The sequence below is a fragment of the Lampetra planeri genome, chromosome 33 (genome assembly GCF_965212315.1).
Source record: "Lampetra planeri chromosome 33, kcLamPlan1.2.h2, whole genome shotgun sequence".
Taxonomy (NCBI): domain Eukaryota; kingdom Metazoa; phylum Chordata; class Hyperoartia; order Petromyzontiformes; family Petromyzontidae; genus Lampetra; species Lampetra planeri.
In genome coordinates this window covers 10,693,445-10,710,071 of record NC_136139.1, presented here as the reverse complement: position 1 = coordinate 10,710,071, position 16,627 = coordinate 10,693,445, and the positions used below count along the sequence as shown (strand labels likewise).

Genomic DNA, 16,627 nt, shown 5'->3' with positions numbered 1-16,627 from the left:
ACAATTTATTTTCGTGAAAATTTTTTTCCGAAATTTTACACTTTTTAGGAATTTTTTTTAAATATTTAATTACCAATTGCTTAATGGTGGCAGGCAATCATCTGACCCATAGGTGGCAGCCATCTCAAGCCAGAGGACGAGAGGACTCTAGCCGCCACGCATATAAATGATTTATAGTGAAAAACTTTGTTTTTACGGGTTAATTTTTTATTTTACCAGGTGAAGCCCATTGAGCTATATAGCTCTTTTTCAGAAGCGACTTGGCCACACAAATGATAGTTCAACGAAGTGGCTTATCACGTGGAAATGTATAGCAGCCAAATACTCTAAACGCACGTTGATTCTCAATGTAGAGTGGAAAACCGGAGGCCGCGGGGAGAGAGACACGCAAACTCCAAATATACAGCAGGCGTCAGGGCCGGGATAGAACCCACGACCTCCTGTATACAAGGCGAAGTAGTTAACATCTCTCCACCGTTCGTCAATAACACTGTGGCCTTAGAAGGAATACCATGTAACAGGAGACGTTTCTGGCAATGACCCTTCTTCACAGCAAGCCAATGAGGGTGATGTATTTATTCATTCGTTAAGTCAGAGCACATCAGCGTTATTGACGAACGTGTTGCTATATTGATCGTGCTTGCGCACCACTGCCAACGCAGCAGCAGCAGCATCGCCGGATCATCTCTAGAACCCTGGGAATGTGTGCGTCACGCTCATGTGCTCTTGATTGACAGCGCCGTGTACGCCACGTGCAATCGCCTGCACTGCTCGTGGTGGCGTGGTGGGCACGGTATGTCAATCCACTGCTGGATGTTATGAGGCAGTGGCCCTCCTTCGTGGCACACTTGTGCATCTGAAGAGGCTTGTGTATTCAGGAAAGCCTTTCTGAGTCTGAAGACCTTTTTTTACAGGCGGGTCCTGCCAAGTTTTGACAGCAGGTGGCAATGCTGCTGCTGCTGCTGTGTGATCCCAAGTTGAGTTATTTGCATGTTATTTTTCAGCATTGGGATGTTTGGTCAATGCCGGTGACATTGTGTAATTATAATTTATTGATATGGGAGGCAACCGGAGAAGTCAGAAGAAACCGACGCAGGATAGGAGAGAAACATACACACACCCTAGTCGGGCATCGAACCCAGGTCCACCTTGCTGCCGAGCCGCGAGTGTTTTACAGCTGCACTGGCACTACCCTGTCGCGCCCAATTCACAATGCTTCGGTGTATATTTGGTTTTGGAATCGTTGTCTACGACGCAGAGCATCCTGACAAATGGCGCAGGAAGCTAAGCTGAGAATTTTTGCGTTGGGGAAACTTTCGGAGCGGGTTCATCATTTTGGCGAGAGAATTGAACATTTTTTTAACCAGATATGAAAATTTATATTTAAATTTTGTAATTTTAAATGTGTATAAAAAATATGTAATGTGACTAATATTTGATCAACTATTTTCCACGGTGACACTTGACACGTAGGCTTTCGCGGGCAATATTTTTCAAATCAAGGCGTTTTTAGGTTAGGTCATATCAATATAAATGTGTCGTAAACCCACCACCACCCCACACGGCCAACTAGTAAGGTTTGTCATGTAAACAAAACGTGCCAATTAGTAACTAATTGTTTAACAAAACATGTGAATTAGTAACTAATTGTTTGCATTACAAACCTTACTAATTGGCCGTGTGGTTTGGTGATGGGTTAACGACACATTTATATTCATGCGATCTAACCCAATTTTTTTGTATTAACTATAACATTTATGAAAACACTATAACGGCCAAATACACATTTCTAGAGGAGCAACCGCGCCGAACTGTGGACCTCGGCCACCAGAGTTCGATACCCGGCCATGGCTAACGGCAGTGGCGAGAGATATCTGAACTGGTCCTGGACACCACCCTTCGCCAACCCGCACTGACCAGCCTGGTGAAGTATGGTTAGCTCTGACGCGTGGTTTTTCTCCAGGTACTGTGGGTTTCCTCCCACACGAAGCCAAACGCGAACGCGAGGAATTAGACGAACATCCAAATGTAGCAGGACGCTCGGAAAAATTGTCTTGAGACTTGGTGAGACTTTCCTTGGGAATAAAGGGCATCGTTATTATTATTCTAAGAATGTGGAATGCATTACACACAGGGATAAAAACGGAAATGTCTCTCGAAAACTTTGAACAACTTCCTTTTAAAAATACAACATACCTCTGCAAGGCACTCCCTGACGGATTACACCAATCCACTGCAGGATTTCTGTAAGGATTTTTGTCGGAGTGCTTTGAGGATTCGTGTCAAAGGTGCTTCATGAATAAATGAGGTTGTTTGTGAAGAGGAGAGGCGCCAGGGCCCTGGGTGATGTGGCCTCGCCTGGGAGTGTCATCCGAAGGCGGCAGGGACACCAAGCCCTTACTCCAAACACTGCCGCCACCTTTCATCTGCCGCCTTTCATCTCCTGCCCCCCTGCTCACCCGTCCGCCTGCTCACCCGGCCCGCCTGCTCACCAAACCCGCGCCTCTCCCACCCACCCATCCGCCCCTCTCGCAGGGACGGCCTTATCAGCAAGGAGGAGATGTCTGCCTACTTCCTGAGAGCCAACTCCATCCTGACGCACAAGATGGGCCAAGGCTTCGTGCACCGGTTCCAGGAGACCACCTACCTCAAGCCGACGTTCTGCGAGCACTGCGCAGGATTCGTGAGTTCTGCGGGCCGCCCGCCCCCTCGCCCCCCCTCCTTCCCCCCGGCACGCGTGCATGCACCCCGTCCGTTGTGGCCGCGAAAACGCGAAAAATCAGTGACGAAAACATTGAGGAGCAGAGCGTTTTTTTCATTTGAGTCAACGACGATTCGGAGCAGCGGTCGGAAGTCATCGAGCATGATGACGACGATGACGGTGGCGACTACGACTGCCGCCCAGCAGAAACCAAAGCTGTGACCGACCGTGACGAGAGACGGATCAACGAGTCTGAATGAAGACGCTGACGGAGAGCATTTAAGTAACATTACTAGAGGCTGCAGTGCACTTGAGGAATACCGAACGTCGTGATTGGCTATGTGTATTACACGAAAAAAACAGATTCACCGAGTTCACCGATTGGCTGACCTGATAATATTGGGTGCCGACGGGGAGTTATACGCCCCGCAATCCAACATTGAACAACTAAGAGCGTCTGACCCAGGGGTCGTTCATCAAGGACCACCACCGTCTCGCATTCGCTCGCATTGCAAATTCTAGCAAAAAATTTGCTTTTCTTGTTATTTTGGTTGCCGACCCCATTTGTTCGGCTACACGCTTGAGCGTCTGGCTAGACACAGTACGTGGAAGGCCGTCCGGAGTTTGCTTGACTTGAAACAATGCCACTGAAAATGTTGTCTGAATTTTTTTATTTTTTTTTATTTATGTAGAGATGGATACGTGAACGAGACGCATCGTCTGCTTGATTATTTTACGATGAATATTAACGACGTTTGCTGAGCCAGTAAATGAGCCACACTGAGTCTCAAGACCCTTTTGTAGGAGGGGTCCTGCCAAGGTTTTGCAGGCAGAGGAAAAGTTGCTGCTGCTGTGTAATCCCAATTGAGTCATTCGCAGGTCTCTTCGCAGCAATGAGGATGATGATGTTTGGCCAATACCATTTACGGTTTTATTTTAGCCATCGCGAACGGGGGGGGGGGGGGGGGGGGAATACAAACTCCACACAGAAAGGAGCCCGAGCCAGGAATCGAACCCAGAGCCCTCTCTGCTGTGAGCAGAGGTCGCAAACGGGTTTTGATTCCTTACCCCTACCCGTACCCGGCCGCACCAGGGTCGCAAACGGGTACCCGTACCCGGCCGGGTACGGGTAGCCGGGCATCGGGTAGGGTACGGGTATCGGGTACCCGATTGCGACCTCTGGCTGTGAGGCACTGTGCCAGCACCCTGCCACCCATATAGTGTCTATGGTCGGCAAGGTATTGAACAACCAATACCTTGTTGATCTTGTCCAGGAGCATAAACCATCATCACGCGAACTGCGGTCGTCCTCGCAACGGCTTTTGGCTAACTACTGAACAAAGGCGGTCACCGCACCACGCGCTTCCTTCCGATATTGAGGAAGCCGCTGGGAGCTGTGCACTTTTAAATAATCTAAATTGAAAGCTCATTTCTTTAGGACAGATTTTTGTGTTCAGTTTTGTTGTACTCCCCCCTCCGATTAGTGCGGTCGGCTACGTACGGTGCGAAAGAAGTTCAACATACACACACACACACGTAATGAATGGGATACAATTTCTCACTTCTCCGTAGCCCAGTGCCTGGGCCCCTCTGGCAGTGGGGCCCGGTGCATCCTCACCGCCTGCACACTCGCATTGCTAAGCCCCTTGCCCTGCATGTCGGCAGCACTGGTAGTGTCGCCGCGCCGGCAACCCCTTGACGGCTCGGCTGTTCAGCCGCAGGTTTTAGTTTTTGCTTTTGAGGAACTCTCGGCCGAGTAAGAGGGCAAAGAGGGTTAGACGGGCCGGACAGCAGGAGGGCAGCAACGACGAACAGAACAGCTGCTCGCCACCGCGTATTTACGCCGCATATATTGCTGAGCGCGTAGAGCATTGTTGGGGAGTGGAGGGGGGGACGGACGGTGGCTGGTGAGCCAGAGGAAGGGTCTGTGCGTGCGTGCATCCTGTCGTAGCCCGGCTGCAGCCTGGGTTACAGGCATCGGCCAGATGTCCTCTAATCTGTTGCGTCAGTCGCGTGCTTCCTTCCTCCCGTCGCCGCCGCCGCCGCCGTCTGACAAACAATGTGCTCATTAACGACGGCGCTCCCCCTCGTTTTCATTCCCTTGTCACTGCAGATGTGGGGGCTCATCAAACAAGGCTACAAATGCAGAGGTGAGACACTGGCGACGTCATCGTCGTCGCCCACGTCGCGGCAATTGCGCGGACGAGCGCTTTGTTCGCGAGGTGTCATCCAGCCGAGGCGACGGCCGTGCGCGCCGCGCCGATCGCCGGGAGCCTTTTGACTGATCCGCGGAGGGTCGCGCCGCTCGCTGGCAGAGTTTGCGTCCCGTGGCACGACGCCCGTTAATAGCCCAATTGGGTGTGAATTTGGCGAAAAACACCGGGGCCTGCTGGTCTACATTGCTCCAGAACTCTGCGGTGTTCACTCCCTGCCCTCCAGGATAATTTTGTTTTAAAGATAAGTTAAGGCTGAATGGAGCCAAGTATTTTTATGGTCGCCCACCCTGTGGCTTCACCTGCAACCCGCTTGTTCCGCCCTCTGACCTGTGCCCTCTCACCCCCCCCCACCACCCCGCACCCCCCACCCCCACCTGCCCCCACCCACCAACACGCTCGCAGACTGCGGTGTGAACTGCCACAAGCAGTGCCGCGAGCAGTTCGTGAGCGAGTGCAAGAAGCGCTCCAAGAGCTTGTCGTCGGAGAACTGTTCGCCCAACACCTACCGCTCGCTGCCAAGCACGCCCGGAGTCAGCAGCCCCGGCAACAGTGAGCGATGCAACCGGCACGGCACGCGGCCGGCGCAGCCATGGTGGGCAGAGCGGCCGGCGTAGCCAGTAGTGGCCAGAACGGCCGGAGAAACCGTCCACGCGTTCCCTGCGCGCGCGCGGAGCAATCGCGCGCGGTGTAATCGCGCGTGGGATCCCGCGCCGCAACAGCTCCCCGACGGGACGCGCTCTCGTGTTGTTGCCGTGCGCGAGGCTGATCGTTGACGGTGTCCGACGCTTCGCTCCCGCACGCTCGTAGCGGTTGCTGAAGAAGCTGACGGCTGTGCACCAATGTATTTTTAATAAAAGCTGCTTTACATACGAAAATATATAGGATGATTAAAAATATATATTTTTTATTCTGTTATTTTTATATAAATCCAGCTGAGTGGCTCAGCGGTAGAGCGAGCAGCTCGCAAGCTGAAGGTTTGCGAGTTCAAATCCCGGTTGAGGGGCAGTTGACTCAGCCCATAATTATTATGGGGTGAATAAAATGAGTACCGCTTTGTGTGGGAGCCAACAGCGGTTGTCCTATGGATAGACCCGCTCCCACCCGAGGAATGTGGACTGCCCACCACTCACTCGGCAGGGCAGTGAACGGGGGATGAGCACCGAACGGCTCAAGGCTAATTTGAGCCGTAGGAACCCACTGTTTATTGATAAACGTGACCACATATTTTTGCGGGGAATATCAACCGAGAATTTTCATTGTTACAAACATTTCCCGTTGTCGCTGAAGAACAAACTCGAACTTGACGAACAATGACTTTTTTTTGTTGCCTTTCAAATGACAAATCAACTGCCGTATGAATGCAAAGGCGCGTAACCAGGATCCATTTTATGGCGAGGCTTTCCATAAGGGGATGGTAATTGCATGATTGCGTCTTTCAGTGAAGCAGCAGAGAAAACCGCAAACGGTCACCAGAGCTCGATCCAATGAGTAAGTACGGGGGTTCCATGTTGCGTTAATAAATACGCTTCTTGTTAAGAACAATAATGTGTACGCTTCTTGCTTAACCTCAAGGCTTCTAAGCTTTATTTTGACATTGTAAATGAAAAAAATACATAAACGTGCTTCAGCTTCAGCCCGAATTTTTTTTTATCCAAATTAAGCGATTTCAAAACAAGTCGCTAATGCGGGACATTTCTTTTTTTACCGCTTCTCTCTTAGTGGTAAAAGCTTTGGGCAATAATTACAACAGTGGTATGTAATTTAATCCGCAGTGGTGGTTCTTGGATGCAGATCGAAGAGGCATCAAACTCCACCGCGGGTTTTCGAGTCTCAGGTGATGCGTGCAGGTGGATAGTTGCGCACTTGGAAAGCGATGCCACCACGTGATGATGACGACGACGATGACGACGATGACGACGCTGTTGCTGCACGAGTGTTGGGCTCTGCCGACCGCTGGAGAAAACGCTGACGATGAAGCCGCTCGCCAGCACTTGCCAGTTTCTCAGTGGGGTCTCTATGCGTGTATATGGGTCTCTGTGTATGTCTGTGGGTCTCTATGCGTGTCTGTGGGTCTCTATGCGAGTCTGTGGGTCTCTATGCGAGTATGTGGGTCTCTGTGTATGTCTGTGGGTCTCTATGCGTGTCTGTGGGTCTCTATGCGTGTCTGTGGGTCTCTGTGTATGGGGCTCTATGTCAATCAGTGGGGTCTCTATGCGTGTCTGTGGGTCTCTGTGTATGGGGCTCTATGTCAGTCTGTGGGTCTCTATGCGAGTCTGTGGGTCTCTGTGTATGGGGCTCTATGTCAGTCTGTGGGTCTCTATGCGAGTCTGTGGGTCTCTGTGTATAGGCCTCTATGTCAGTCTGTGTGTCTCTATGCGAGTCTGTGGGTCTCTGTATATGGGTCTCTATGCGAGTCTGTGGGTCTCTGTGTATGGGGCTCTGTGTGAGTCTGTAGGTCTCTATGCTAGTCTGTGGGTCTCTATGTGAGTATATGGGTCTCTATGTGAGTCTGTGGGTCTTTGTGAGTATGTGTCTGTGTACGGTGCTCTATGTGAGTCTGTAGGTCTCTATGTGAGTCTGTGGGTCTCTATGTAAATCTGTGGGTCTCTGTGTGAGTCTGTGAGTCTCTGTGTGAGTCTGTGAGTCTCTGTGTGAGTCTGTGGGTCTCTGTGTGAGTCTGTGAGTCTCTGTGTGAGTCTGTGGGTCTCTGTGTGAGTCTGTGGGTCTCTGTGTGAGTCTGTGGGTCTCTGTGTGAGTCTGTGAGTCTCTGTGTGAGTCTGTGAGTCTCTGTGTGAGTCTGTGAGTCTCTGTGTGAGTCTGTGGGTCTCTGTGTGAGTCTGTGAGTCTCTGTGTGAGTCTGTGGGTCTCTGTGTGAGTCTGTGGGTCTCTGTGTGAGTCTGTGAGTCTCTGTGTGAGTCTGTGGGTCTCTGTGTGAGTCTGTGAGTCTCTGTGTGAGTCTGTGGGTCTCTATTCGAGTCTATGGCCTCCGTGTGCGACTGTACGAGTCGGTGGGTTTTTGTGTGAGTCTATGGGTCTCCGGTAATGTGCGGTGATGATGCATCAGTGCGGGTGACGATGAAGCCACTGCCATTGTAATCCTCTTACTCAACTGAATGCACCCAGACTGGAAAACCCGAGGCAGACTTTGCATCCTCCCCAAACGTCATCCGCGAATCGTCGCCGTGGATTTGTCGTCGCGACCGAAACGACGCGGCGAACCGCGCCGTCACCGCACCGTCCGCCCGGTCGCCGCCAGGCTGTGCCCCAAGCCACGCTCCCCCTTACCAACACCCCCCCCTCTCCCTCCCGCCACATTCGTCTCCTTGCAGTGTCTGACGGAGAGGTGTTCACCTTCTCGGCGGAGGACGTGCGCAGCGGCAACAGCGACGGTCGCTCCGTGGACGGCGTGGCCGGTGGCCTGAGTTCGAGTCCCGGTGCGGGCCCTGGCGCCCTGGCGCCCCTGTGCTTGCAGCGGGCGGCCGAGCGATCCGGCGGTGGCGGCGGCGCGGGGGGGGCGGACGGCCAGGCGTGGATGGAGGCGCGCGCGTGCTCGCGGTGGGGCGAGCACCCCTCCGGCCTGCACACCTTCCCCAAGATGAAGCCCAAGCGCGCCGACGGGCACAAGTGGGGCAGCCGCCGGAGGGGGCAGCCGCTGGCGCTCGACGGGGCGGCGGTCACGGCGGCGCGAGCCGACAGCACGGAGGGCAGCAGCGGCAGCAGCAGCAGCGAGGGCAGCGTGGGGCTGGGCGGGGGGCAGCACTCGCCGGCGACGGAGCAGCAGAGCAAGCACCCATCGGCGTGTCCGTGAGGTCGGTGCGCACGACGCCACGATCACAACCAATTCGACTGGGAGCACATCACGACAGCGGCAATCACCGACCTCTACTGGCACCAGACTGATGCCCGCTGGGGAGCCGGGTGCCGAGTCACATCGTGCCGAACAGGGACGGCTGCTTACCGCTTGTTTTGCACTCTTGAGGCACGAAGGGCGCTCTATCAAAAACAAATCAATATCATTGCCACAATAGCAGCAGCATCAGCAGCTGTGATAAATCTGCTGCTGGGTAAAGGCCTCTCCAAGCTGAGTCCATCCCTCGTGGGTTCAACGATGTAACAAACCGTGTAGCTCCCAGACACAAGATAATTTCATTGCTCCATCGCTGCGGTGGACGTGCTCTCTCTGGGCATGCGTTCCCTCCTTTGGCTGCCACTCCGGTGTTAGTCTCGTCCACTGGCCATCATCCCTTCTAGCCACGACGCATCCATGCCCAAAGGTCCGCGTGCTTTTCCTGACCTGCACGTCTTCTCTGATCCACGTGTTCATCTTTGTCTCTCAGTGTAAATCCACCTGCAGTATTAAAAATGTCTTTGTAATTCCCGTGCGCTGTGCGTTTAGCATTAGCAAGTGCCCGTCACCCATTCCTGTCAGCCCATACAGTCCACCCGTATTCTTGCGCAGGGAAATTGAGTTTTCGGGTCCATGCAGCGTACAGCCGTTTCAAATGCGGCCAAAACAAATGTTTGTTTCTATATGTTTGCGTTTCTCCCTTGTTATTTGACTTTATAGAATTAACATTAAGATTTACAAGGGCACGGGGAGACCAATAAGGTCTGAATTGGTCTGTAATAAGGTAGGCACTGATAAGGGGTTGACTGGAATGCATCACCGTCATTGCCTTCAATCACGCAGAATCGAAATGTATTTTGAGAGTGTATATTTCACCTTTGATACACACACGTAAAAACTATATTCCGTAAAATAGTCTTATTTCTTTTAATGTTATTTCCACAGAAGTATTTAGAACTGTGCTTTGAGCACCACATTTAAATTACTGATGCAATCGATTATTAGAATGCTTTATTTATAACCAGCCGAGAGCTAAAAGCGTCCGTTTCAATGAATAACCAGAAAAAATTCGTGCATCACAGGCGCAACGACAAACACAGAGCATCACTACAGCGATTTATATTCATAAAGTTTTCCCATTTCCAGGGCTGTGTGTCATTCAAACGACGTGAACGCGGCGGAGTCGGCAGAGGTGCCCGGTGCGGCGCGCCAGGACCCCAACTTCCACGTCTAATACGGCTCCCGGAATGTTGCCGGTTCTGCCATCGCCCGGTAACACCGGAGGCGGCTGCTGTCGGCGAGCCACCGGCGCCGGCAAATCCTTCACCGCGAACGGCTTCCCGTCCGGGCAATTCCATCTCGACTCGCCGCCGTCGACAAAACAAGGGGAGGGGTGGGGGGTGAATCAAAGTGAGCGCCGGCCAGCATTGGCGCAAGCCCGGAATCAAACTACATCGGCCAACCGCCGGACAGAGCTGCGTAGAGAGAAGGCCGGCCGGCTGCCCTCCGGCTGCGGGCTATCGACTCTGTGAAGGTCGAGTGCCCGTTTCAGAAGGGAACAGGGGGTCGCCGGCGGACCGGCCACCAGGCGTCCGTTGACGCAACGACAAAAAACAAATGTAATCAGGGAACTCGGCATTCGCCGAAGATGCCGCAGGAGCACCGATTGAGAGCGGTCCGTGCTCCGGCAGAGTGGTGACTTCGAGCGGGGGCGTTGGGGTTTGTGTGCCAAAAAATAAAAAACCAACCAACAGCATCGAATCGCCCACAGTTTTGCGTCTCGCCGATGCCCGAGTGCTCGGCCCGTAGGGGGGGAAAACACTCCCGAGCGTTTGTTGTGCAGTTTCCGCGCGACACGAGCGGTCATACCAAAGAATCGATAAGGACTCCGGGTTGGACGCTGGAACGACCCGCCGCCGAGTCGCGGAGGTATCTCTGTAAGTAAGCGAGCGAAGAGCACATTTCGTCCCTGGCAGGGAGGCCTCCTGTACATAGGGTGCGTCGTGTTACTTTACTGCGAGGTGTTTCCGCAACGTCAACTTGTGTTTGCTTGTTGTGCGCAGGAGCGTTTGTTTCCAATTCAGCGCAGAAACTGGTGTCTTCGTGTTAAAAGAACACAATGTTCACGGCGTTAGAAATTTCTTTTTGCGGTTTCATCGCAAACAACGTTTGCGCTTGCGTTATTTATATTGGGAGGTTGACTCACCTGGTGCGTTTACAGGATTCTGTGCCTGCCACGGAGACGGCACCGGAGTCTTTCACGGTGTCCGGGTTGCGGCGCATGCCGTTTGGCGCAACGTTTGACCTTTGGCCACGCGTGCCGGGATGCGGGGAAGAGTAGAAGAAGCTTCGCCGAAGCAGGTGGAGAGAAAATATCAGACACCGTGCCGAACAACGCGCGGCAGAACCCGACGACGCTGGAGAGCCGCACGGCACGACTGTGAAAACCTCCGCGGTACTTCTGTGGTTTTGTCCACGTGCTGCCCGGGAGAGTTCCACGAACAGAGGTCAGAGAAAACGCGAGGAATTGGGGGGCGACTGTGGGGCAGTGCCGAACACCGCCAACACAACATCGTGATCCCCGACAGCCGAGTGACAGCGACACGGGCCTCGGCCGATCGAAGCCGTCGGGTTTTCCGAGAGCGTTGCGGTTTCGTGGAGCGGCGGCCTTTTGTGCGTGCGACGGAAGATCCGTCGCACGCGAGCGGGTGCGTCCGGGGCGACCGTCGTGGAGGCAGCGGCGGTGTCGGCGTCGCCCGTCGGCTTCTGCCACAACCTCACCGCTCGTTGGTGACGGAGGGAATTTTGACGCGAAAGTCAGTTTTGATGGGTGGACAACCGCTGGAGCGAATTATGTTTTGCTTGAATCTTTGTATCGTTGTTCAAACAGTGTTCACAGTGGCATTAGAGCGCTCGGATTACTTTAAACTGCCGATGGAGTGGCCACTTAACGTGCCAACGTTGGGTCAACGTTGGCGTGTGGTTACAACCGTTGGGCCGACGTTGGCCCACCGTTGCACGGTTGATGGGAACACGTGTGTTCTCTTGGGTGAATGCACGTTCGGTTCTGCGTTCGAGACGCGGAAAATGTATACGTTTACAGATTGAACTTCCCCCTTTGTGGGTTCAGAATGCGAGTGTTAGCTCCGAACAGGGCTTGCACACAGTCTGCAAAACGTTGTTTTGGGAGAACTGGAATACATTTTGATAAATTAAATATTTCTTTTAAAAAGTACAAATTTTATTTTAATAAAAAAACAACACCTGAAGAACTGAGAGAGCGCTGACATCGTCCGAGAGCGCGGGGCCTCTACGAAGCCTCGCCCGGCTCCATAGAGGCCGGACCTCGTCGCCTGTGCCGTGTGAATTTTTAAGCCAGTAAATTGGGTTGTGGGGGTGCTAAGCCCTGTTTAGCCGGAGAGCCGCCTCCACTGCCCCCCCTCCCCCCGCCATCATCGTCACCGCTCTGTGCATGCGCTCGTGGCTGCGGCTAAGCTGCCGGGTTGCCTCGACTCATCTAACCGAGCGCCACTGCGGTCGGCCGTCTCCGACGCAGAAGAACAAAACGGCTCCCATAGATTTACGACTTTGTTTTGAACGAAAGCACACAACGGACAATTCAGGTATCGGCTACAACGAAGAGCCATTGTTGCATATACTGATGTGTGGTGAAAACAAGCCTCATGACCGTCACGACGGTGTGGAAGACCCCTCCGTCCAGCGGTCCATTTAAAGAGGGTCTGTTAAAAATAATTTATTTTTTCAACACACTGGCGGGAATAACCCCAGCAGCGTGTTTCGCTTGGGACAGAGGCGGCATGGCGAGAGGAGTCTAAACCCTTCATCTCCGCCGCGCGAGACTGCGGCGCAGTTTCTAGCGGGTCGAGCCGCGCGAGCTCTCCGTGGCGTGCCTTCACGGATCGCGACACGTGCCATCCCGCACGACGTTTACGCTCGGCAATGTCGGGCATCGGGAATGTCGGATGTCACGCTGAACGACGCCCGACGTTCCCGAGCGGAAAACGTCGGACGTCGCGCACCGCGTGACGCCCGACGTTCCGAGCGGGGGCGTCGAGCGTTGCGCGTCCAACGACACGCGGCGCGGCACGACCGCGCAAAAAACGCCTCTTCGATGGGACTGCCGGGAAGCTGTAGTTTGAAACTGAACGAGCCGGCGAGCCGACTGTAGGTGCCGGCGGGACCGGCGGCTCTGCGCCGCCGTGCGTGACCTGTGGTTTTGTGGGGCAACGCGGGGTTCGTGCGGAACTCGCGACGATGATCAAATTGACTCGTGACGACCGCACCAAGGATACACCTCAAATGCCTTCTTTTTTTCGCTGCTGCTGCTGCTGCACGTTGGTGGGACACTCACGGCAAACGTTCATATGGTACTACTGATGGCGCATTGAGGCCGTGTGTCTTTTTTTAATTACAACAATGTTGAAATGTGTTCATTGCATAGATTCTCAGACAACAACAGCAGCAGCAGGCTCTCGGCGTAGTTGTAACCAAGCGCGCGTAGGCGACCGTGGAAGTGTTACACAGGGTGATACATTTATAGATGCCCCACCAAAACAATACGGAGAAATCAGTTTTCATCTTCTTAGGTTTTTTCGGTAAAGTGACTTTACCGAAAAAACCTAAGAAGATGATTCCTTGCAGTCACGAAAGCTTCAAATCTAAAATCAGTTTTCGCCACGTGCAGGTGGCGAGGTGGACGATTGCATCGCAGGGATTTGCGCGGCGTCAAGGTGGTGGAGGTAGTAGTGGCGGCGCCTTGGGGCATGAGAACTTCGATTTTAGCGAGCGGGCAAAAGCCTCTACAACGTCCCCCACTAATCCGACGGAACTCTCCCGATGTCCGACAATGGCCGGCCGACGTTGGACATCAAGCGTTGAGGGGAGAGCAAGGGGGGGGGGGCGTTAGGAGCACATTGGGGTATCTATCAGTGGATCACCTTGTACTGTAGTATTAATTAACAACGTGTAGGCTGCCTTTGTGTTTGTACATTCAGACTGCGGTGTGTGCGCGCGTGCGTGGCACGTGGCGCGGAGGAGTGGGTTGAGAGGTGTGCGTAAGTGCTGCGAGCGGGAGGGGAGCAGTGGCCGTAGCGAATTAAATGTGCCCCCCCCCCTCGCTTTTGCAAGTGAGGCAATCCCAGGTCTCCCGAGATCTCAACCTGGCTAAAAAAAACTAAACGGGGGCCCCTCCAACTCGAGGGCCCCCTCCCGCACAATCGATAGCCACGCCGCTGCGGGAGACGTGAAGGGAACTGAAGAGAGCTTCATCGCGACTGCTGGAATATAATAATTTAAATTTAGAAATCGCCCTTAAACAGTCGTTCTCAGGGATCAGATTCCCACCTTGGGCAAAGCCCCCCCCTCCCCCCTCCTTTTAAATGCCTAATTGGCTGAAGAGGAAATGTATAAATGTTATTTGTCCAACAAAAATCTGGTGAAAAAAAACAAGCTGATTTAGCAGCAGGACACAAGCTGGGCTGTTGGAGTTCACTGGTGGCCGATGATGCGGATCGGTGATGGGAAAGCGTGAGACGGGCAATGGAATGGCGGAGTCCGGGGTAGCTCCGAGACCCCAGATGGGAACAACTGGACAGACGGATGGACGAGTGGCTTTCTCAATATTCAGTCGTGCATTACACACACGAAAAACAAAGCGATTGAACAAAAAGAGGAATTCAGACTCGCCGCCGATGATGACGATGAAGGTGCTGAAGGTGATGGAGGTGATGGAGCGTCTCGAAGGACGCAGCGAAGGACGTTTACTGGGAAATGTGCGACCACAACTCTGTGGTCAGTGCGGTGGAGAAGACGAGCAGATTATTTTCAACTGACATTTTAAAATAAAATAAAAACACACACCGCGTGCAGACATCATCGAAGCACTGGCGAAGATGTTCCAGAATCATCGAATCACCCCGGAAGAAGAGCTCAGGGATGGTACATCGTTATTTAATCACCAAAACAACCTTGGTTTTGGCGGAATTGAAAACAAAGGAATATATTTTGTGCTACATTGTTTAGATGGCAGGAGAGGTTTGGCTGATGTCTGTAACAGTCCCACTGTGTCGGCAGGTCCCTCCAATGAATGTATTTCCAAACAGAGACTGGAGCTAAGGGACAGTGCGACCCGTCCAGAAAACAACAACAACAGCAGCAAGTGTTTGATCCTGGACTGTCAGGGTAAAATGTGGGGTTTGGGAAATCCTCTGTTCGGGCCTGTGCAGCCTTAATTTTATAGAAGTAGATTTATTTATACACTGTATACCTAGAATGATTGCTTGTGACCAGCAAGATTTTTAATAGAATAAACTCTATGATATGGTACTGCATTCATGTTATTTACATCTACCTGCACGTGACAGCCTCAAGAGAGCGTGATTTTAAAGAGATATTTCCCCCACACTTGTATCACGACTGCGTAATCGGCATCATGTCACGAGATGAAGCATCGCATTCGGATGTCGCGCGCTGTAGTGCGTCGCCCCCCCCCTTCCTGTTAGAGAACACCCCGCGGAAGCGGATATCACATAACTACCTCTCAGATGCTTTTAAGCGACATTTGTTCCACACATTAGGGGCAGCACTTTCCCACCCGCTCTGTCACCGAGATGTTCAATTGATCACTTTAATTCTCACAGCTGGAATTTAACCAAATTAAATACGCAGCCAAAGTGAATGAGATTTTGTTTTGTGCAGTTATCGGACTGGGACCATCAACTCAGTACAGTTGAGGACCCGGTTTAATCTCAGGTTCCTTCTTGATCTCGAACCGAGGTTCTTATCGGTGCCAGCTCAGCGCTCTGACCTCTCTGTGACCTGGCCACCGTGAAGAGTTGTGATTCAATATATAAAAAACCAGACTCGCTATTTTCATTTGTGTGTACACAGTACACAACTGCCAATGTGTCCGTTTTTTTTAACCAACCATGTTGTTAAAAGTGCTGCCCCGTCCACCCAGTGTCTTAATAACACCAGCTGATCTGGAAAACACATTCCTGCGGAGGGAGCTGGTAGGAACGGTGGGTTGGTGTATTCCGCAAATATGCCCGACTGTGAGGGCGGGCACAAGCCGGCGTGAGTAGGTTAAACGTTGAGTTATATAAGGGCACCACGGGGTGACCAGCCCCTCCCCACCCAGCCCCACCCCTCCCACCCCCCACCCAGCTCCACCCTCCCCACCCAGCCCCTCCCCACCCAGCCCCTCCCTGCACGACGGACGGACACAATAATCCCCTGTGGGCTGGTGTAACCAGGAGGTTCCTACCAGTATAATTTACTTCAGCCCTGCCATTGTTTTTTCGGGGTGAGAATCAAACGCGTGACGCCTGTGCCTTGGTCGTGGAGACTCCTTTCGAGGCTGGATGTGATGGATGAATGGGGGCGTGGCTTCGCGATGAGACAATCTGGGGAGCACATTCTTCCAGCATCGGGTCTCAATTCGAGGGCCGGGACGCCCGGCGGCCAGACGCCGTGCCAAGTGTCTCGGAATCCCGGCAAGGGGGCGGCACTGGCAAGGGACGGCGCTCAAAGAAAACAAACAAAAGATGTGCTTAGGGGCCGTACATGAATGACGTCACGCACCTAGGGGGGGGGGTCAGACATTTGTGACGATGTGTGACAAGGGGAGGTTTGAGAAATGTGACGTCACATCAAATTGCGCAACTTTAAATAAATATAGACAACACGTTCTACTTAATTAAATAGACTTTTTAATAACATTTTCTCCTAGAACATCAGAGTGCAGCGCCACATTAAATACGCACAATGACAATAGTTTAAAGCGATTTGAAGCATTTTTGGGGGGGGGGGGGGCAGATCTTTGTGACGTCATATTTGAGGGGG

At 52.7% G+C, this 16,627-nt stretch overlaps 1 protein-coding gene across 5 annotated transcripts in view; it reads left to right on the top strand.

Annotated features, from left to right (window-relative positions):
• LOC144729783 (ras guanyl-releasing protein 3-like) overlaps positions 1–15,107 on the top strand; it is a 95,011-nt gene extending 79,904 nt beyond the window's left edge. For 3 of the 5 annotated variants that reach the window (XM_078610276.1, XM_078610274.1, XM_078610273.1), the window contains exons 13-19: positions 2,536–2,683; positions 4,815–4,851; positions 5,320–5,466; positions 6,357–6,405; positions 6,690–6,751; positions 8,247–8,726; positions 9,911–15,107. In XM_078610276.1, coding sequence (XP_078466402.1) covers positions 2,536–2,683; positions 4,815–4,851; positions 5,320–5,466; positions 6,357–6,405; positions 6,690–6,751; positions 8,247–8,725 — 922 coding nt within the window. In that variant the 3' untranslated portion in view covers position 8,726; positions 9,911–15,107. Of the gene's footprint in view, positions 1–2,535; positions 2,684–4,814; positions 4,852–5,319; positions 5,467–6,356; positions 6,406–6,689; positions 6,752–8,246; positions 8,727–9,910 lie in introns of those variants that run through there. The other 2 variants (XM_078610277.1, XM_078610278.1) reach the window with 2 other exon arrangements.
• Positions 15,108–16,627: the final 1,520 nt, after the last annotated feature.